The sequence below is a fragment of the Triturus cristatus genome, chromosome 10, assembly GCF_964204655.1.
Source record: "Triturus cristatus chromosome 10, aTriCri1.1, whole genome shotgun sequence".
Lineage (NCBI taxonomy): Eukaryota > Metazoa > Chordata > Amphibia > Caudata > Salamandridae > Triturus > Triturus cristatus.
In genome coordinates this window covers 862,819,842-862,843,753 of record NC_140593.1, presented here as the reverse complement: position 1 = coordinate 862,843,753, position 23,912 = coordinate 862,819,842, and the positions used below count along the sequence as shown (strand labels likewise).

General features: G+C 43.2%; 1 protein-coding gene across 2 annotated transcripts in view; it reads left to right on the top strand.

The window, feature by feature from the left end:
* Positions 1–23,912, top strand: part of LOC146796120 (uncharacterized) — a 531,425-nt gene that overhangs the window by 461,275 nt on the left and 46,238 nt on the right. Inside the window, exon 8 of one of the 2 annotated variants that reach the window (XM_085628489.1) lies at positions 10,670–10,847. The exons of the other annotated variant lie outside the window; for it this stretch is intronic. Coding sequence (XP_085484615.1) covers positions 10,670–10,847 — 178 coding nt within the window. The remainder of the gene's footprint in view (positions 1–10,669; positions 10,848–23,912) is intronic. 2 annotated transcript variants of the gene reach the window in all.

Below are 23,912 nucleotides of genomic sequence, written 5' to 3'. Positions count from 1 at the left end.
TCTCTCCGGAATGTTCCTAAGATTTTCCCAATTAACCAGAATGCCTTCTCATTCACGCACTTAAACACCAGAAAATGTAGTACATTCACACAGAATTCTGTCTTTCCCGAGAACAGCGAACAGTCTTTCCTACTACAGAATTATATCATACGTTAACAAAGCAGCGCTTACCTCTGCCCTGTCCTTCTAACAAGCTCCGAGAATACCTATTACTTCTCCAGCGGTAAGCTTTAACGGAATACCTTACGGATCCCTGGGACTTAAGACCAGAGTTTCACAGATAACCTTTGCTATCATATACACTTCTCTCACACAGAAATACGTTTCTAATGGTAACACACGGCGATGCTACCTTGTCGAACCCAGACAATGCGACGCGCAACTTCAGTTGTCACACGTTTTTCCCTGTCTGCATACAGGGCCAACAATCCCGCCTTTTTCCGAGAGCAACACTCCCTCTGCTCTACTACGGAACTGTCACCGACTTCCTACATCCCAGAAGCCGTTCACAATACATAGAACTCAACACGACTTCAACATATAGTGTTAGTACAAATATCAATCAATAATCAACAAGCCTATATACACGCAATTTCGCCAGATCAAGACAATAGCTAACCATCATTCTGCTACCAAGAAACTGGTGCAGATCAGAGCATCCGAATCCCCTCTACTTCCACGGACGGAATGATTTCACAGTCACACACGCATACACACATCACACGCTGGTGGGGCCCATTACACCAACATTCACCCTATATCAGACTATCCGTGCCCTGTAGAGGAGAAACACCTCTGCACATATGCTCTATTTAATCTGCCTGTACTTTGAGGTCAATGCGACTAGCTGATTGCTGTGGATCTAGCAAAATACATTTCAAAGGATACACAATAAATCAATAAAACATGACCAGAAGTAATCACCCGAGACAGTAATTCAAACAGATTATTAATTTATCTAAAATTTCAAGAAAAGCCAATCAAATGCAAATTCATTTTTTTTTCCCATATTTACCTATTCTGTCTAAAAGTCAGATCCTAAGTCAGAACCGGTCCTCTGTAGAAGGTTTATAGTCTTCTGTCGTCATGTAGAGTCATCGTCCTCTCCATCAGCATAGGGACCTCGCATCATCAGCTCGGGAAGAAGTGGCGCTAGACCTCTCTAGTCTACTATTATTTATACTAAAACTTACATTCTATAAAGTAACATTTCTTTATTCAGAACGGATGAATGGCGGAAATAATGTCATCTTGGTACTTTTTCGATATTGTGCGAGACTTTCTCACACATAGATTGTCCCAAATAATGAATAGCAGAATTGAACGTCCATGACTAATTTGCTACTTTTACGGATGTTTCTACTAGGTGAATTTGTTTCAAAAATGGGTTCATGTTGGGTTCATATCAACTTTTCCGTCTTTCAGGGGCTTTCGGCAGACATCCCAGACTTGTCATCATGCTTATGGCTTTTCAGTTCATCGGAGGTGCAAGGTCACAGACAGAGCGAAGCCTTTCTGTAAATTTCCAGCAACTCCAATGCAGGCTGCGGGTGGTGGCCATTTTGTGGCAGGCCACAATGGACAACTTTAAGCAAAATAGACATAAAACAGAATTACTGCATAGAAATGATTATACAGTGTTATTCCCCTGCTAATACCCTTATGTGTGTGTATTTATCTAGCCATTTGCGACATTAAAAGCCATTAATGCATATTAATTATAAGCGCAAAACACCATAACATCACATAAGCAACATCGTTTTCTGTCAGTTTGCTCACCAACTTAGTTCACTTGTTATTTAGCCATGCAATAGCATTCCCATGTGTAATTCTTTTGTTAATAAGGTTGATTAGTCAACATTCGACAAACTTTTAATCATTAATAATTAATCAGTAGTACTTTTAGTTATAACATGCGAAAATGAAGCAGATATTCGGTTTGAGAGTTAAAACCCTGCTCCATCACTATCACCTCCGTTATCAAGATCCTGTTTTCCTGAGGACTGAACCTTTTCTTCCTACTCTTCTTCTCCTTTCCCTTCCCTAGCCCCGAGGCCCCAGGCTGGTCCTCCGGGGGGCTTGTGGGGTTCAGGTTGTCCTCTGCACTTGCTCCGGCTGCCTCCATTGTGCTTCGCTGTTGTTTGGCTTTTGTATGTATTTTTTTTTCCAACTTTCCTAGTGCATTTTCCCGCATGTCGCGTGGGAATTGCAGGCATGTGGCTGGTTTGCGCTGATTTTTGTATCGCGATTTGCGTCATCGCCGCTTTTTTCGCGTTGGCGTTTCGCATTTTTGCGGCACCGTGTTGATTTTAACACGTTCATTTGTCGCGTTGTGATGGGTCTATCGCATGGTGCCGCCGGCTTGTGAGTACCACGTTACCACGGTGTTATTTTCCCGCGATAGACTACGATGTGAAGAGTTGCGTTAAGCTACTTTTGCGGTAGTTATCACACGTTCTTGAGAATATCCCCCTAAATGTTATGTAAATTAAAAAACATATATTTGTAAATCAAACTCAGCCTAGCAACGTCGAATTGGCAGATGACCCTAAGGTTTGTGTCAATGCCACATAATCAAATATACGTTATATACTGCAACAAAGTGTGCATGTTACTTCTATGTATGCAAGTTCTGGGTTTCATATGACTGTATGGTTCTATGTTACAACTCTTTCTCTGTCCCTCAAGAAAATATTTGAACGTTACAGGTAGCTTTGCGTCTCATAGTCTTGTTAATTAGATCTGAGCCTTTTTTGTGCCTTATTTTCACTGAGTCCTATTGTCAATCCTGTGCCTGCGGACCTTCGCCTCATTTAGTGAGACTGATTGGTTTTCACAATCCGCAGTAATTCATACATTTAATTAATATACGTGACTCATGCTAAAGAGAAAATACTTTCTACAATGTGGGTATTTTTTTTGCTATTGGATATGATAGTAACAATGACTGGCCGTGGTTAAAGGGCAATGTGGATGTCTCTTTCACGACTGACACAAAGTCCATGTAAGGTGCTTTATGAAAGAGTCATTGAACGCTTTAGCACTCAACTCCATCATTTATGTGTTTTTCATGTGGCTCCATGCCCCATGTCAGAAACTGCTTCCGCTGTCAAGTTTCACACGGTAGAATGCAGCCTATCGACAGAGAGTGTCCATAAGATTCCATTTAGAACTGGCTGGGAATTTGGTGTGTTTTGTGTCAATAGATTACATTGTTTTCTGATCGGTCGGTTGGCTGGATCATAAAAAAAATGTTGGCATTGGCTTGAATGTGTTGGTTCCCGTCCAGCTCGTGTATTTTATGATACAGGCTGTTGCTGCCCTTAGCACCACACTACCTGAGGGTATTAGTGCTCTGGGGACATGGTTATTGCGAAGAACGATACCACACATGGTCGAGTTGATAGCTGGCAAGGGAAGAGACGTGCATCCACCTCCTCCCGGCTCCGGTCTTCTGTGATCAAATGACCTCGCAGCATTCCAAGCTCGGAAAGGACACGAGCCATAGAACCCCGGGAACTCACTTGCATCCAAGCTCACACAACATAACACTTCCCCTTCCTTCCAAATAACAAAAACGTATAACATCTCAAAATTTCAAAATACCCACAGTGAGGAGAAAACCTCTCTATTACGGAACAAATAGAACAATGTGCAGAATGTAGCCGGGAAGGTCTAGAAACAGTCCTAAGAGGTGAGGGCACCAACAGTTGATAAGCAAAGATTAATTATATATATGTGTGATATAATCTTCCAAGCGTTTGGGTTTGGCACAAGTCCGTCCTGCCCTAGTGACCTCCCCACTCTTTGTGTTTTTCACACTCTTGTGTCCTCCGCTCTCAGAACATCCACCATCCGTTCCATCCGCACCCTCCATGGGGTCTAGTGGCGACTGGGCTAGTAAAGGTGGGTTATAGCCACTCACTTCTGTAGAAGTAACTACATCTTCATCCCCATCATAATTTTTCTGTTGTGTACTCATCCCAGAGTCCAGACTCGTGTCTCTGCCCCACACGACTCCTTCTGGAACCATTTGACCACTCCCTTTGTATAACGCAATTCTTTTAGCATGCCACACCTTGCCATCACTGAGTAGGGCAGGATTGCAATTTTATGATGCAGGCTGTTGTTGTCCTTAACACCACACTACCTGAGGGTATTAGTGATCTGGGGACATGGTCAGCAGGAGACACACCATCCAGCAGTAAGCCAGGCTAGGGTATAACACAGTCGCCTCCATTGAAAGTGTGCCCTGCTTGATCTCAAGAATCAGAACTGCCAGACACTTAACCCATCCAAGCTCCACGTCAGAGATATTAGTGCCTTCCAAAGACGCGCCTCAATATCTAGGCCCTCAGCAGGGTTTTAATTGGGATGAAAAAGGTTGGTGGGTCTGTTAAACGGGGCGGCCAAAGAAGCGTAACTACAAATCTTTTCCTAAGTAACTAAAGGCATGTAATAAGACATGTAAACTGAAATACTGTAGGCACTTCATACAGCATGCCACCTGACTAGCTTTGGAGTGCCTCTCTTTCTGTTATTGCATCCAGACATAGTGCGCAATAGTCGGCATATGCCTAAAGCAGGGCGGTCCTTTTGGCATGAGTGCATGTAAGCACTATCAGATAAATCAGTAGGAATGATATTGTTGTGAAAAATTAGAATTGAAAACGGTTTGACTTCTGAAAATATGAAACTGTGAATAAAATGTCACTGAAGTCTGTGGTGAAGTGGTCTTTAATGTGCAACAACCACCGCCTGTTCTCCCCCTCACAACACTTTTCACTATAGCTTCTCTGTGAGACCCTTATACCCTTTACTGCCAACATCTTTCTGAACTCCTAACAATCCTAACCGATTTTCGTATCTTTTTTTCTTGGTGTTTCACACAAAGTTTTTAGTTGTGCAACCAAAATCTTTATGTGAAAAACATACAATATATGATTCCAATGGGCCTGGTAAACTCCTAACTTGGCCTAATGTAATTAACGGCGCACTCATAATGACGGCCTCAGGCCAATTCCCATGCAATTTGCTATTTTTCCTTGTTTTCCTTCAATAATGGAAATATCAAACTGTTCTGATCGACTTTCTTCTGATATGGCTTATACTAGCCAACCACCCCAAATAGGCCGCAGCTCCGCAGCCCTTGGCAGTAGATGAAACATGAATACGTACTGCCTGCTTTTCAGCCTGCCCATGTGTGATATTTCCACCTCTTCAGCCCACATCAGCAGTGGTCTGGCTAATGGGCTCTATTTTTCCGATGGCGTTACCGATATTGAGGATATTGGTAAATCCAGAGGTGGGGAAACTGCAGCCTGTCACAAATTTGATCCTGAGGGTCCTCCAAGAGATGCGGAGTTGTTAATTCAGTGCTTGATTCCCGCGCTAATCCCCCATGTTCCTCATAAATTCACACAGAGCTATCGGCTGTCTTCAGCAGTCGAAATCTCCAGGTGAAAGTGAAGCAATCCACAGTGTTCCTGCAGATCTCATAACTGCTGCTTTCAGCGCCTTTGGAATTAAAAGTCCATTCATAACAAGGGGCTTTGTATGACACTTCGTTGCCTGTATAATAAGGCATTTTAACCCATACAATGAGATGTTATGTTATGTTATGGATATTTCTAAAGCGCAGCGGTTACCCAAGGGTGTCCTGGCGCTACTTACTGTCCTTTGAGCAGTGAACTTTGCGGACAACTTTTCATGTCAAAGAGCCAGATTGTTGAATCCCTTAAATTTAAGAAGTGTACCCTTTTATGCAATGCTGTGGTCTAGAGTAGGCCATCAAACAGCTGCAGTGCCACAGAAGTTCTTATTCCAATGCTACAAACCAACTTCCTTTTTCTAAAATGTCTAAACTGGAAGTATTCTTGCAGGGGCAGCTGTGGATAGAGTCCCAACTACCTATGACAGCTGTAAGCAGCCATAAGCACTAACCTCTTATCTGCAGGATAACAGTCTAATACCACACGATTTCAGTTAAGCAATAACCTGTGTGCTGCAGAGTTGGTGGGGCAAAAATCCTTGTCCTGATGAACCAATAGTCCACACTCATAGGCTAATATCAACCCCTTTGACAGCCCTGCACAGGCAGGAGTCCTACCTGTATACTGCTATAGATCGGTGAGATTACCATTCAGGAGAAACGAGAGGTAGGTGGAAACCAACTACAGGTGTCGGAAGGGTTCCCGGAGTACCCTGTCTCCAAGTATGAAGTTAAAATCTTCTGTATCCTAGGAGTTGTCGTTCTTGAACACTTCAGTTCAACTATCATCTGAAATTAATGATTTGTAAAAGAAAACGCCAAAACTGGAGCATTATGTTTTTGATGACAAGACGTTATTTGGTAACCTTGGCGTCAGACACAACACAGACGGGCTGGCCCCCAGACTATCAGAGAGCCCAACACCCGGCAGAGGTGGCGGGCCTCGTGGGTTCCACAGTGTGGTATAGCAGCATCTTGGAAAACAGTAGTCATGTGTTGGTTAGTAGAAGATGCATGAGAGTGCATCCGTGGTACCCATAGTGGGATAGTAGGCAAAGCTACCCCCGCCCCTCAAAAACACATAGACTCCATTCAATACATTGACATAAGTAATCAACAACAAGTGATGTTCCTCAGTTAGTCTGAAGGAATTTTAGATATTGCTAATTATTATGTTTAATTTTGGTTAATTAAAAAGTGTGATATCGACTGCAAGCCTCGTGCGATACAGAAAACATACGTCACGAAACAGGAAGCATTTCCCGAATCTATTGTGTACTGCTTAGGAAGTGCTTCGTGAGTGTTCATTAAATTATATGTTATATACATTTCTGTTAAATGTATATTACTCTTCCTACTAAATAATAAATTTCATTGCTTTGTAATTTTATAATCCATGTCTGTGAGTTTAGAGCTATGAGATGGCCCCAGGTGATGCTGGTTATAGCCAGCCCTGCATTTTTACCTAACAAGATGTTGCATTTTGCGCCTTCTGCTTTTGCTTGGACATAAAAGAGTGGCAAAAATACTATATCGCATAATTGGTTAAAAGGTACATAATATGAGGCCTCCTGAAATCTGAAGGTTGACTGTCCCATTCAGGTTGGGACACGTTCTGGACACCTCGTCGCCCTCTCCCAGAGCCAGAGGATCACGCCACTGTTTCCCTATTTCCTCCAACTGAATTACAGGGCCCCGCCTTCACCCTCCTGTAGCATCTTACAGTGCCGTTCGGTGTTAGATACCCGTATTTAATCTAATGTGTCTCAATGGCAAACTGTGTCAGTAATTGAATTCTTGAAATCATGGTGACCCATGAATCGTGCTTCAGTCGTCGTTTCAGGACGCTCTGAACTGAAAAGGCACGCCGCTGCCCTAGGAAGGAGACAGGCATTCGATTCACTCCCGCACAGGATCTCAGCAGTGAGCTCCGCCCACCCCCGTCCTTCTTTCCTCCTAGGGGCGCTAAGTCTGGAGAAGAATGACAGTCAGGTGGGCAACGCCCATAGGGCTAAAATGGCTTCACTCATTCCAGTTTTTCACAGGTCTTTAAAGACCATTTGCATATGTACATACCTTTGTAAACTGGTTAGCAAGGCTTAGGTTTTCTTTCTGGTTCCAGTACCCACTGCCCCCCCCACTCTGCCCATTCCTTACATTTGTATTTTATATTTACAGCTGCTGTGTGAAAATGTATTTCATGGAAAGGACAATAAAGTAGGGTTGCCAAAAGAAAAATGGCAGCCATGTGCTGTTCAAAGAGCCTGCAAAGACCTCGTCTTCACACTAAATAGGGCAATAGATAAAAAGTATGTATTCATTTGTAATGGGGCTTTTCTGTCTGTTCCCTTTAATTATCAGTCATGGATCATTCAGGCAGCCCTACAACACAATTAAAAGTGCTTTCTATTTATATTTGCTGTTTGAAGTATGCTCAGATAAGGGCTGAAAATACGCTTTAGGTGATTGTTTATTTTGTACAGTCTGGGACATCAAAATTATGAGCTGGCAACCCTAAGAATGGAAGTTTGTTGCAGGATTAGCACTTTATTTATTTCCTCCACCCTTGATCCCTGATTAATTCCATAATAGCAATAGTTTTACTTGTATCTGAAACCGTACGCCACTGTCAATAACATGCTGAGTTACTACAAGTGTCTGGGAATGCACCCTACATTCAGACAACTCACTCCTCATTCACGCCCTTCACTTTCACACTCACCCTGCACTCACAGCGATCATAATGCTCTTACACTGATCACCATGCTCTCACACCATTCACCCGCTAACCCTGCACTCACAGTGCACTTGTGCTGTTCACCCTATACCTCACCCTGCAGTCACACTAGCACACTACTCACCCTGCACTCATGTGATACTTCACTCACCTGTCCCCCTCACTGCTCAATATGCAATCTTACTCAAACAAGCCCATCACTAACCATGTATTCATTCGTCCCACTCTGCACTTACATCTGCACCCAAATTCATATGGTACCTCACTCACCCTGCAGTCACTCCTCTTACCCTACTCTCCCACTGTTGTATCACTCACCGTGCACTCACATTGGCACTCCTGCCACCCACACAGTGCAGAGGGTTAAGGTGCCTGCTACAAAGAATGTGTACCATGCACATCACAGAACTGAGTGAGAGTAAACTTTAAGTAGCGCTATAAAAAAATTAAATGTTTGTCAACAAGGTGCTATAGAAAAAAGAGGTGCATTGTTGGTGAGTGGTAGTAGGGGAATTTATAAAGAAGGAGGAAATGAGGGAGGGCGCCAAAAAAAGACTGTTGCACCATGTGGGACAAGTGCTAGGGCTAGCCCTGGCTGGGAGTGTTGCCCCCCGCGAAGTTCAGGTCTAGTTGCGCCCCTGATGAAAGTGCAAGATGAGTAACAAGGGTACAGTGCACTGTCAGGGCTGTAGGACCAGCAGGACCTGCATTTCCACATCTGTAAATCCCAAAGGGAGAGGATGGTGGACAACAGGTGCTTTGTGGACAAATCAGAAGGATGGAAAGGTCTTATTTTGGAGGGGGGAAAGGGGGCAGGAGGAAGCGGGAGCTTGGATGGGCAAGTAAGTCCCGGTTACAGTAATGTTACTAACACCCCACTGCCATGAAGCACTGACCAGCCTGGTGATAGGCTGCACTGTGTCCGACTCAGTGCTGGTGGAGGCAGGCTCCAGGTCAGACCTCATGTGCACACAGTGAGCGTGAGCCCACTGACACCACCACAAAACGGACCATCAACTGTAGGCAGTGGGCTCCAAGTCACACAGCCCAGGATTTGGAGTGCATGATCACCACGGCAGAGGGCATGCCAGGTTCACCAGGTCCATGCCAGGTTCATGACACTGAGCGCACCACAAGATAACCTTGACAGCCACCTCTCTTCAATCCCTGGCAAGGCTTGGTAATGCCTAACACGACATTCACAGCAGGACAAATACTTGTGTTGACACACATCGTGAGAGACTGAAGCACTGGAGTTAGAAAAGCTCTGAATTGATGGCAATGTTATTCAATACATTTGCGTAAACCTAATCCCTGATGCATGACTCTTGGCAGGGCGGCTGCCAGGTATCAGGTGCAAGCAACGCGTGTTTTTTAAGTGTTTCAGTCAGGGCTTTAAGTGGGCCGGGTGTCACCTGTGCTGAGCACCAGCAGTTTTTAAAAGGGGGCCTCGAAACGGGTCTCTGTCGGGCTCTGTTTTGTGCCCTGGCACAGGCGGTCTGTGTTTTTTCTGGACTGCAGTGACAGCAGGCACTTCGATGTGCGTGTGCTCAGCTCCTCACTGCTCACTGGTGGAGAAGTTATGGCATGACCTCATGCCAGGTGAGAGTTGCAGGGGAAGGCAAATCCTTTAAAGAGAGTAATTTTCTCTCTAGATTTATGCTCTCGTTTTGAAACTCAGGAGCAGCAACATTGTTGTGGTGTCACCAGTGGAAGCTTTTTCAATATTATATACAACCCATAGTTGCTGCTTATTTATCTTATGCAACTAACAAACATTGACAAAGCCAATAGCCCTGACTTGTAGGTATGATGTTACTTGTATCATATATCTGGATGCAATGACAGAAACAGCAAAATACAAGTCGGGCGGCACACCATGCTAAGCACAGATTTTTAGCTTATGGGTTTTCAAGCCACACCCTTGATTACATTGGCCACGCCCCTTTGAGAGACCCTTTTTCATCCCACTTAAAGCCCTGGTCTCAGTACTAAGCTAACTAGCACGCATCATGTGCAATTCGACACTACAGCTTCAAGAACTGGACTGAAAATCGATCTACATGGGGAAATGCATTGACTCAGATATATTGTGGGTGAAAGTATTATTATTGTTTGTTACCATTTCTATAGTGAACCATCTACTGTTAGTATGGCATTGCAGCAAATTTTGGTAGTCTGAGGTACAACTTTCCAAAGTTATGGAATACCGATTTGGCCCCTTGTCAGGATTGTGTTGCATTTGAAAACAGGCACGTACTGTAATAGTGCAATAACTAAAATTGATTGCGCATGTCTGGATGTAAGGTAAACTCATTTGAAATGCCTACTTTTATTTTCTAATTGCTTTGTAAAATGAAGTTCTGGCTATCCACAAAGATAATTTGGAGACTGGACTTTTTGAGATTCTGAGCTGAAAAAATCTTTATTTCTCTCACCAGGAAATCAAAGCGCAAGGAGACTCCTCGTTTGTTTGAAAGTACTGTCCTGGGGATATCCCACCACTCAGAGGCAATGAGGCTACCGCGTGTTCGATCAGTATGGAGCAGAGGTGTCGATGGGTCTGAAGTGAACACCGGGTTTGGCAATTATATAGTACAGTTGGGCAGTCCAAGCAATGTAAGCGTTACATGTGCCCTTCCAGATTCTCTTTCAAGGTTTTGACATTTTTACTTCTGAGCTTGGTAGTATCAATTTTATTTGCATAGTGTAGGTGCAGAGCCCATATAACTTAAAAGGGTGAATTGTTGAGTTCTTGAAATGCTGGGAGACGGACTCTCAAGCTCCTAATGGTGCATCTCTGACAATTTTTACCCCTTCAGTTGAGATAGAAACAAGAAGCATTCTAGCTACGAACAAATCAAAATCTTCTATTATGTCGACAATAATACATGAGAACTGGCAGCATGCCAGAGAACCTGGGACTTTGAAGCTGGGAATCATCATTAATTGTGATCTTTCAATGGTCATGCAAGTTAGTAGATTATCATGGACCTCTATTTCCATTTTAATATTGCTCTATAGGCTGTGTAAGGTCCTCCCTATTGATGCCCACAAAACCGTGGTTCAAGCTTTGATTATGCCCATGCTGGATTACGGGAATGCCATGTACCTATCACAAAGAGTCTTCTGGTGGGCCTTCAGGTGGGTCAAAATACTATGGCTAGGCTAATCGTAAGTTTTCCTAAGAACCACATGTAGGACACCTCATTTGAGGCACTTTATTAGCTCCCGATTCATAAGAAAACACTTTTAGGTTTATTTGCCTGGGACCTAAGATAGGAAAGGCCGGGATATTTCAGATGGTCTATTGCACTCTATCTTCCAAATCGGAATGTGCGATCAGTTAATGCCCGCTTGTCTGTTGTGCCTCAAATACATTTAAGGTGGGCTGGTGGTCGCGGCCTCTACTTTCTCGTCCAAAAGGGTGGAATTCTCTTTATTCTTTTATTAAAAAATAGTTCTTTTTCTTGCTGTTTAACAGAAAGTTGAAGATCTGGCTATTTAAATAGTTTTCTCTTTCTTTTTGGTCCCTGGTGACAGTTTGCAGTCTAACATTCAGACACCCAGACCCTGGCCATTAGATGCATTCATTAACTATATTAAATAAATTTTATATAAGTAATTTGAACTCACACTGACTTATGGCATCTACATTGAATGCATTGCCAGATAGTGCAAAGATTTTAAAGTTAGTGAGATGGCCAGCAATACATACGTCTGGGTGTAACATAACGGTTCTGACAAGTTAAGGCTTCAAATAGCTTAAGGCTGCTACCATTATTTGGATCAATGTGTTCTTTGTCTTCTAGCTGAAGTGCATCGAAACCTTTAATGTATGAATTATTACCATTTCCTTCTTGCATTGTTCTTCTGAAACCTCCTATACTTTAATGTATTATTTATTTTATTTTTGAGTTTTTATGAGGCACTGCTAACCATCTGAGGTAGCATCAGAGTGTGTATCCATATCTCTAAATCAGTCCTCTGATCTACAGTGTGATATTTTTCCTTCCTGACAAATCAGTGTATCCATCACTCACAGATGCACCACAAACATTTCATTCTCCTAATCTCATTCCTCCTGACCCTTTGTATCTCAGTGTCCAATGGTCCACTCCAACAAGGCACAACACTGCCCTTGTTGATGAACCAGTCATTCAATTTCCTCACCACTCACCATTGTCTTCCACACCAGTCACTTCACTTCACCACCACTAGGGCCTTCCCCTTCTTTCTTCACCCACAGATACCTTTGTGGTACTGTGTCATTTTCTCATCACAGTCTCAACACAATCCATGATGCTATATCTATAATGGAACCTCTGTCTTGAAGTACATCTCTCCATGCCCCAATTTAATTCTCTGAAACTGTTTACCTGCTATTCTCAAATGTTTGCACCAAACCTCATGATGGGCTTCACCCTAATCCCTCTCATTACATCTAACAAAGTATCATGCACCTACATACCACCATTCCCTTATCTCCCTTCATTCAGGCAAGACATCAAATGGCTAACTAAATAAATATTAATGAAAGTCCCTACTGGGCAGCGTCATATGAGAAGCCTGACGCCAACTCTATTTCAATTCTCATCATCACAAGTCAATCACTGAGTCAAGAATGTGAAGGTGCTGACAGTCAGAGATGCAAAGGCTATCAACTATACCAAATGAAACTCTTTGATACATTCTCTCACATAGAATTGACCCCCCTGACCGACTGAAATAATTAAGCAAAACAATGGTTAAATATCACTATATTTAATATCCTTTCTGCAGCCAAAAAATAAGAACAAATCTAAAAACGTTAGCTCACAGGTTTGAAAATGAGATTAGCAGTCACAGATGGAGAAAATTCCCCTCTCTCTATAAACATGCCATTATATAGCAAGAGGAAATCTTTCAAAAAGAATATTCGCCAATCAAATTCTTCATTTTTCAGCCTCAAAGTTTAGAATACTAAAAATGGCTAACAAAAAAGGTCTATAAATTCATACATGACCACATGCATAGATGATGAAGGTGACTCCATCACCTAATGTTCCTCACCTCAATGAACCAGCTATACAGTTACACATCAAATACAAATCATAGATGCCATGGAACTTCCTGGCACTCAACTTTAACGTTGCATAAACAAAAATCCTTGTTGACTTTAAAAAAAAGCAATTGCAAGCAGTAAGCTTTCAAACTACTCTTGTGACTCAAAGCCACCTTCTCTTTATAAGGAAAACACTCATGTCCTGTTTAAACGGTAGGAAATCATGAATTCCACTGTTGTGCAAGCAGTTTTCATATCTGATACCGTGGGCAATGTTTGTCCTCTATTAAAAAACCTAATCCAGACTCTGACCATCTTCAAAACCACATATTCTTTAAAGGTTTACCCTTTCTAGCTAAAATCATAGAGACATGTATAGCCACCCATTGGAGAAATATACATCAAAACAGTCATTAGGACTATGTCAGTCTTGTTTTAGATCTGATCACAGCACAGAAATCTCCATGCTCCAGAATATAGATGACTCCATGAGGTTTTTCGATGAAGGAACATGCTGCATGTCAGTAAGCCAGCTTTTGATACAAGTCACCACAACATTGGCCTGCATACTTTATGCACTAGTATGCGAATTGAATGCAGGACATTGAACTAGGTTATAGCATACCTGTCTAAGCAAGCACAATCCTTTAACAGGTGATCATAATTCCACTCCTATAGTCATTGAATTTAAAGTCTCACAATGATCTATTCTAGAGCCGTATTATTCAACTTGCATAGCTTATATATTCTCCAGTGCAGTGCAAACTCTCGGCAATAGACATTAGACGCACAATGGAGCCATCATCTGAGGCCTCGCAAAGGGTTATTTCTCGACACTAATGGCACTTCCCCGGATTTCGACATACACTCCATGTTTATAGATTTAAAGCAGAGTTTAATGGCAATTGACGCCAAAATTGACCTTCCGGCTGACAGGTTCAATAAGTGTACAGAAAAGATTGATAAACACTATGACCACCTTGATGAACTAGAACACCGTACATCTGAAGCTGAAGATGAACTCACCATGGACAAGGAAAGACTACTGCAAATGGAAAAGGTATTTAAAGTGATACAAAATAGGAAGGAAGCCTTGGTGGCCCATTCCAGAAGAAACAATCTAGGAATTATTGAAGTGCTGGAGTCAACTGAGACAGGCAGGATGGACGACTTAATAGAAAATATGCTGCATACACTCTTCGGAACTGACCTTTCGCCCATGCTCACTGATGAGAGGGCACATGGTCGCTTGGTCCTAGACCACCGCCCGGTACAGCACCTCGCCCCATCATTGCCCTAGTGTTAAATATAGAGACCGGGACACCGCCCTGTGCCTTGCGAGGGAACGGCAACTGCTGAATTACAAAGGGATTGAGCTCTCCATGTTCCCAGATTTTACTATAACCCTGCAGGCTATGTGCAGTCATTTCCTGCTGGTTAAGAGAGCCCTCCAGTGCACTGAAGCTTTATACTCACTTCTATACCCTGCCAAATTGCGAATTTCCCACACCTATGAAACACATGTTTTTACCAATTGAAATAAAGCTGTCAAGTTCATTCAGACCATCCCTCTGAAGAAGGCGAGGTCGCCCAGGGGAGGTCAAGAACAGAATGATGCATGCCTTCGCAAAACTGATTAATGCAAATTCACCAATCCACGCATACTGTGGTTTCCTGGGACTGACAATTTCTGCAGTACATCTCCTCCTGGGGCTAGATGGTGGATGTATGGTGGGCGATAATGTAGAGTCTCCGCCGCTGACTCACTGCTTTAGACTGCCATCCTGGATTCTGACTTCAGCCCATGTCCTAAAATGTCTGAGTACATAACTCCTGGGGATCCCCGGGTATCTTCTCACCTCTGCTCTGGCCACCCAGCTACTTGTAGTTGGGCAGGGAGCCTGCCCCCTATTTTGCCCCTACAGAATGATTCCCAGAACTGCTGCAGCTCATTGTTGTTGGGGTTCTATGGTAGGGAGGGATTGGTGCATTTGGTCTGATTGGGGGACAAAAGTGGGTGGTGGGGGGTTCTGTTCACTATGGTTTTTGGTTGCGGACACTTGGCTGCTCACTGATAATGATAATAAATGTTTATTGTTTAGTTAATTAAAACCGTAACAATATTTTGCATGAATAAAAGTAAGCAATAACATTTCTTCAAAAATTAAAAAAACCTTATAGGCTTTACATTCTTAATTGTTATAATTAATAGTGTTCATATGCCTCTAATGAGGTTCATAGCTTAGACAATTAAAATCTTACAAAATCATACATTTTTCACATTCTACCGCACAGTTGAGAGTTCACTTTTCAGGCCTGATGGTAAAGTTAAAATCATTTATCCACTTATGTGTCCTGTACAATAAAGTTTCTTAGTAATTCATAATTTTCTCTTTCAGCTTTGTAGTTAGTGTTTCAATTTTCAGTGCCTGATCATGAAGATTGAGAAATGTTATGAGTTTACAGTTCATTTGAGGATCTGACTGATCTAGCCTTGTTATTTTGGCCGCTCTGCATGTCCTTATTGCTCTGATGTTTAGAGCTTTTCCTAATAAAGTCACACGTACTGTGTAAAGTATGGTGAATAAAGTCCTCTTTGTTGCTGCCGCAGAGTCGGCATAGTGTAGGCCCTTTATGGAACCAGGTTGGCTTGTCTTTATTTTCCAATGTGTAGAGCTATCAGTTGGATTTTTCGATAGTTTGAAAATGAAATACTTAAATAAGGTGCCGGTGCGATGATCCTATGATTTTTAATCACCATCCAGGCGTGTGATCTCAAGCTGAAGATTTTTTTTATCGAATAACAAGGAGTAAAATATTTGCTGTTTTATTACTTGCTTGAAGGTTGATTAAGGCAAATTATTGTTCGATAGCTCGCCTGGACAAGTAGTTGTTAGAGCTTTTTGAAGGCATTGATTATTTGGTAATTTTTTGTCTTTTTCAAGTTCTGTCCAGAGGGTCTTTTTGAGTATGGAGCTAGCTATATTCTGTTTCTGTCCATTCCAAAGCTTTATTGTAGTGTACGTTCTCCCTATTGTTTCATTTATTAGTCCGAATACAAGTCGCACCTGAGCTGGTGAAGCTGACTGACGTACATGAAAAAACTTTTTATAGACTGAGACTACTAGTTTGTTCAGAAGTTCTGAGTCGTTGCCGTGTAGAGCAATAATGGCATATGTTATTGTTGGAAGCATTTTGGCCGATGTCACTGCAAAGAGAGGTTTATATGATGGTCCCTTCAGTTTTTTTGCCTGGGTCCTGAAGGCGAAAGGTAGTGCCCTAGTTCTCTGTGACATATACATTTTCTGCTCCTGCTGGTTTAGTCTATTATCCATGTAAAACCCCAAGTATTTATAACTAGTTACTTCCTCTTATGGATTATCATCGAGCCATATGTTCTGCTTGGTAGTTGGGTGAATGCTGATGAGCATTGTTTTGCTTTTTGATGTGGTGATTTCTAGTTTGTAGGTTGATATATATTCTATCATTTCCATAAGAGACCTACGAAGACTGATCTTAGTTAGGCTCATTAACACCACATCGCTCGCATAGGAGAGATGCGATAATGATAACTTTCCCAGTTGCAGTGGATGAGAGTTGATCTTATCAAGCCGATGTGCCAGGTCAGCCATAAATAGATTAACCCCTTCCATGCTCATGACGGAATGGTTCCGTCATGAGCACAAGTTCAAGTGTGCTCATGACGGAACCATTCTGTGATGAGCACAAGGATTTCCCTTTTTATTTTTTTGCCCAACCTCCCCAGGCCCATTTTTCCTTGTAATGACGATCGCGTGTATGGGGCGCTATCGTCATTGCAACATAAACGAAACTGAAATTTAGTTTCAGTTTCTCTGTTTCGGTGCTTGTGGGGCTATCGCAGCCCCCCGAGCACCAAAAAAGATGGGAGAGGTATCATTGGAAAGGGGAGAATCTCCCCTTTCCAATGGTACCCTTTCCTAGTGGATCCCTGCTTGGGGATCACCTTATTGTTTTTTTTATTTCCTCTACAGTATAATAATAATTTATTCTTTATTCAGAAGAAAAATAAAACAACAATAAAAGATACAGTAAAACAGTCATAGAATGTAAAAATCATTACATACCGATAAAACATTGCGACTTATTTAAAACAAGACAAGATAGTGAAGCCACACAAATCTAGGACAATACACCCCATCACGTCAACAGTGACCTCGTAAATACAAAGCAATGAGATATCAGTCTATACTTGATAGTCTATATCAATGAGCTGCCCGCAAAAAACATATCACTGCGTGAAGGGTATGGAAGTTTGGTAACAACTGCAGGTGCAAAAGTGCCACTTTGACCTGCCTAAACTTCAGACTCTTTAATAAATGCAGGAGGAAACGTTTTCTAGGGGCTCTGGGAACAATTTACACAATAAAACAAAACGAAGCATGTCCTGTGGAGATCTGAGATTGCAGTCACAAGGGCCTCTTTGAGTTAGAGAAAGAAATCCAGGCGGGGAAGCTAAAAGGTGGTGAAGTTGATTAAATCTGATGCATGTAATTAAAAATCTATCTTGGACACTAGAAAGTGCAAGAAGATATGGCTCCATACCCGATACAGATTTTAACATTACATAAGCTCTCACTGTAGATTTGCTGAGCTTAATACTTTCACGCTGGGCAGTGGCACATTTATGGTGTAAGTCTTTTGTGATGTTAACATTCCTTTGGCTTAAAGTGACATGTGCAAAAAAAAGGTCAGGCCTTCCCATGGCCTGAAAGGATTCCTTTATATAACAAATCCAGGGGATTTTATCACCATGTTCCAAAACCAGACAGTCCGCTTTTAAACCCTTTTTACCCTTATCTTCACATGTCCATACCTTAACCAGCAAAGTAAGGGCTGAAATGCTGTCGTACTGTGGGGGATGCACAGGAACCGGCGCAAAAACTTGTTTTCTGCTATCTGTAACCTATGAGAGGGGACGTACCACCAAACCTCACTGCCGTATAACACTTTCACAATGGCCTTGGATTTGTACAGTTTTAAAATGACCTCTGATGCCCATGAACCCAGTCTGCTTGCAAAGCTAGTAATATACCCTACAGATTTGTTCAGCTCGCTAAGCTTCCCATCTAGGAGGGCTCTCCACTGTAATCGATCATCAAATAACACACCTAGGTATGGAAAGACCGGGATCTTAGCAAGAGTCAGCTTTGAAACCTTTCTCATTAGACCCCCAATGACCTGCAACTAATACATACGACTTAGTAAAATGAACAGACAGGTCCAGCCTGTCCATAAAAGAAACTAAACCATCTATTAAAATCTGCAGGCCTGGGCCGTGCGGGCCTTAAGCACCACGTCATCGGCATTGAGTAAAACTGGCAAGGATCTCCTCCCAACTCTAGGGGGAATCCTATTGAAGTGCCAATAAAGCCACCCCAAGACCATTAATATAAAACAAGAATAAAAATGGAGCTAAAATACAGCCTTAGCGCACCCTCCTCGTATAATTAAAATGGTTTGTGAGTGCACCCTCCTGTGTGTATCTCACTATCACTGTTGTCTGGGCATGGAGAGATGTGAGAAAATGAACAATACAAAGGTCCACTCCCAAAGAAATTAAAATATCCCACAACTTTGTCCAATTAACCCAATCAAATGCGCACGCAAGGTCCACTGATGGCTAGGAACCATACACCTGGTTGAATCAGTGTGTATTTGGCAGTCAAAAGATACAGATTGAGGCATTGGTCTGTAGTTGACATGCCTTCATGGAAGCCAAATTGAACGTCTGATCATATCTGGTTATCTGTGACCCACAAAGACAATCTAGATAAAAGGGCCCGCCCCAGGACGTTAACTACAGCATCAATAAGGGAGATCGGGAGATAAGATTGGGGGTTGTCCTAGTCCCCTTTTTTGTAAATTGGAATTATTGTCGCAGTAGACCAAGAGGGCAACGTCCCCTTTAAGGCTGGTGCGTTCAGGCTTTATTTGGCAAAAGCAGCTTGATACTAGAATATAGCTCATCCAAAGAGGATTATATCTAGGCTAGGCGGAACATCTACCCATGGCTCCACCAAGGGACCTGCAGTATAAACCTTTTCAAAATGGGAGAACCACTGGTCTGGGGTAATATGATGGCACATAGTCGGTCTATCTGGTTCCGCTATTAATGATTTCCAAAATAAGGTTGAATCCCTCAAATCACGCGCATTGAGTAGGTCCTCTCAGGCCTGCTATGTAACTGGCACATGCGCGCTTTCACCGACTCTTTATATAGGAGCTGGCACTGAGTCACTCTATGTTTCTCCTGTGGCATCTGCTTCAAGGCCACCTTTAGCCTCCTCAATGCTTGCGAACACTTGTGAGCCTGGGCACCCCTCTCTGTCTGTGTAGTTGAAAGACCAGAGACTACCTTGGCGATGGAGGTAAATTAACTCAATATGTCCTCACTCGAGGACTAAGGGTCCAGACGAAGACCTAGCTCAAGCTGACAAGATGATAAAAGGCTATGATTAAAGGGCTTGGGATCTATGCATGACCAGCGTAGGCACCTACCCTGATCTATCGGAATTAGAGGAGCCGGAGGTTTGCAAGGACCCCTAGTATAAATACCCATCCCCCTCAATAAAAGTGTCAGAGGGTTATGGTCGCTAAATGGATTATGTTCTATGCTAAAGGAGCCCAAAACCATCCCCCTTTAGGGAGTCTAGGGCAGAGTTTAGGGCATTAAAATTGGAGAGTCGGCACTTACCCTTGTTCGGGTTATAGAAGTTGATTATGCTGAGTGGGGGCTCTCTCCCCACATGTAATTTTGTGCCCTGAAACAACTGTGAGTCCCACGTTAAGGTCTGCAGCTCCTTTGATAATTCCAATTTCATAAATAGGATAAGGCCCCGCTAGCTGTGCCCATGTTGGAGTCTTGTGCTGGGCATAAAAAAGTCTAATTCACTTCCAGAAGGATGTTGTCCCTTGTCTCCCAGGTTTCCTGTAAACATATCATTTCATATGATTTAATGTATGATAGCCATCTATCATCAGAAAACTTGGCAGAAAATTCAGCCATATTCCAGGAGATGAGATTTAATTCTCTTCCGGGATTGTGCTTAATACCTCCCAAGTGGGCTACAGAGGGGGAAGGCATATAAGGCCTTACCTGAGAATCAGGGTTGGCCTTAGGCTACACCTCGAGGGGAGGATCTTGTAGAATCCCATTTGGACTTGAAGCGGGTGAAACCCTACCTTCCTCAGGACCCTGACAAAAAGGGCCTAATTGGAGGGGCAGCTGAATATGTAATGCCTCAGAGTCACAGAGTCAATTCTGCTCGTCCAGGCCCTCTAATGGATCATACAGATTTCTGAGTTTCAACTGCTGCCTCATACCCCCTTCAGAGACCCCACCCCCTATGGGATTCCCCACCCTGATTACTCAGTGGGGTTCTGAAAAAAATCCCAGCGTCCTGAGGGTAATGATTTGGATGCCCCAAAGAGGATTTTCTGGATAATGTGTGGAGATGATGATACAATCTCCATTACATTTTTTCCTTGATGAGCCTATCCAGGCCAACCTCTGCGATATCAAAATATCATGATAATCCCTGGTCAAAAACCCAGAGTGCTGCACTAGCCAAAATGACGCTTTATTGATCAGTTGGGTGGTGGATTGCTCTGTGTGGGCAGCCAAGCCTGGAACCCCGACAGAACCACACTATAAGGAGCACAAGCTGGGGGGATCAATCACTGGAGGCTGCAAAGCCTTGGGAGGTTGCACCCCAAGAAGGGGGGCATCTACCCTACCTGGGGCTGAATAATGTGCATGACAAGAGGCACCCCACCTCCTTCTAAGCTCGAGATACTGGGCCCATGAGTAGCATACTGAGTCAACACTCCCTTGGATACATGAACATGTGAGGTATCATTACTACTCCGGGAAATACCAGGGAATATAGGGTCCGGTCATGTAGTGGACACAAACAAATTGTCAGATGGAGGTTTAGCCAAAGAAGTTATAACAATGTCCAAATTTCGTGCCAAGTCCCTAGATGCCGACTCCAACTTATCCAGTCTAGTCAAGATCGTTGATATAAGGTCAATGAGGGTCGCCTTATCATTGTGTAGTGATGGGGACAGCTGGTTCAACAGTTCCTCTGTGTTAGGCCCTGATACATCACTCGCCTGGTCGTGTTGTGTAACCGCAGAAGGTTCTTTTGCCCTCCTGACCTTCCTCTGCCGTTTTGGAGCTGGGGGACTTGCCACGTCAACAGGTGGTGTAAACTGAAGGGGGGGGGGGGTGCGGGCCTAGCGACTGCAGGCTCACAAGGAGATGATTTGACGGGATCAGTCTTTGACAGCGAGAAGGATGGGGCTGGGGATGGAGTGGCTAAGGGAGCCTTGAAAACCAAAGGTGGAGTGGATGAGAAACCCGTCCCAATCTTCCTGTTTCCACAGAGAGCCGCCTCTCAGCCCGTACTATCTCTTTGTTAATAACTCCCACAGCCTTTGCCAAGAATGTACCAATGGTGAGGCCCGGCTGCACTGAGGGGGTCACAGACTGTGCCTTCCTTTTTCCCATATCGCTACATCAGGCAATGTTCTGAGTCAGTAAAATCCGATGGCCCAAGGTTACAAAGGAAAGGGCAGTGATGATTCACTCGGCTAGCACAAAAACAAAAGACCAAGATATCTCGCCAGACAAAAAGAATACTCACTGTTGACCCAGTGACCAGCTTCAGGCCTCTGTTTGGCGGCGTTTTGGAAAACTGTGCAGGGATCCCGGGCCAGACCCTAATGGCCAACCAACCAATAGCAGGAGCAGACAAAACCAGTCTTAGCCAAACCCCCACTGCGGGGACGAGGCAATGCTATAAGTGCTCCCGCAAATGTGACAATTAACCCCCTGTTCTTAGTAACAGTTGTGTAGCAGGAAGCCCTGGAGCATATAACCCCACCAGGGCCTGGGACAAACAGTGTCTACAGCCAACAAAGGATTCCACACGGAAACCCACTCACCATTTTCAAAAAGCTCCACAGTCCAAGCTCCAAGATAAAGAGGGATGACCCAGCCTCTTCCAGGCTATGACGGGCTAAGACGAGACTGTCTTGGCCCGGTTTTTGGCCGGGCCGAGCCCGGGCACACCCCGCACGCGTCCTGCACCTCCTCCGGATTTATGGCACTCCTACGCCATGCTGTCACACCCCAAGGTGCAGGGCAAAAGTTGGTGTGATGGAGGCTCCCGCACTGTGGGGCGCCTCGCCAGGATTTATGGCACTCCTGCGCCATGTTGCCACGTCCCACGTCACACCCCTAGGTGCTGGGCAAAAGATGGTGCAATAGAGGATCCAGTGCTGCGGGACACCTTCTGGATTTATGGTGCTCCTGTGCTGCGCTGCCACGTCACACGTCACACCCCGAGGTGCAGGGAAAAAGCTGGTGCGATGGATGCTCGTCTTCAGTTACTTAGAGGTGCATTTTTTACTACTGGCATATACTGCTATCTATAACTTTGTTATCCTCGTCATCTTTTTTCTCAGCCCCCGCTTGATGGCAGGAAAACTAGCCAAAGAGGCAAAACAGAGTGCAGAAAAAGAAGAATGAAAGGCAAAACAGAGGGCAGGAATATGAACAGAAAAAGGCAAACTGGAGGACAGAAAAATGAGTAAAAAAGGCAAACCCAAGCAGAAGGCAAAGCAGACAGAAGAAAAATTTGCAGAAAAGGCAAAACAGAGGGCTTAAAAATGAGAAGGAAAGGCAAAACAGAGCAGAAGAGAGCAAAACAGAGGGCACTCAGACATTCACACACCTACTCACAGACCCACTCCGAGATTCACACAGCCACTCACAGACCCACTCAGACACTCACCCATTCACTCAGATCCACACAGACACTCATGCACCCACTCACAGACTGACCTAGAGACTTATGCACCCACTCACAGCCCCACTCAGAGAATCACACATCCACTCACAAACCCACTCAGACACTTGTGCACCCACTGACAGACCCACTCAGACATTCATCTACCCACTGACAGATACACTCAGACAGTGATGCACCCGCTCACAGACCAACTCAGACACTGACATCCCGCCTCACAGATCCACTCAGACACTAATGCACCCACTCATAGACCCACTCAGAAACTCATAGGCACACTCACAGACCCAGACAGATACTCATGCATCCACTCACAGACCCACAGCACAATTCACATGCCCATTCACAGACCCATTCAGACACTCACATACCTACTAAAGGTTAAAGGTTATAGTTAGGAAACCTTCAAAATTTACTTAAAAAGCCAAGGTTACAGGGGGTTCACTGACATAAAATCAATGTTAAAAATATCGATGACAAAAATATCGATGAAATGATATAGTAAAAAAATAGATGTAAAAAAATATTGATTTAAAAATATTTATAAAATAAAATAAATTAAATATATTTGACATTATATTATTTTTAACAACATTAATTAAATGAAATATACATTTCACTTATATATAACAAATAAACTTGATAAAAAAACATATAAACACACACACATAATAATTTATACATAGATTCATATATTTAACTATTATCTCTTTCAATTTTTTAAACTTTCAAATTATGTAAAAATAAACTATACATATATCAATAATTTAAAATAAAAAAATA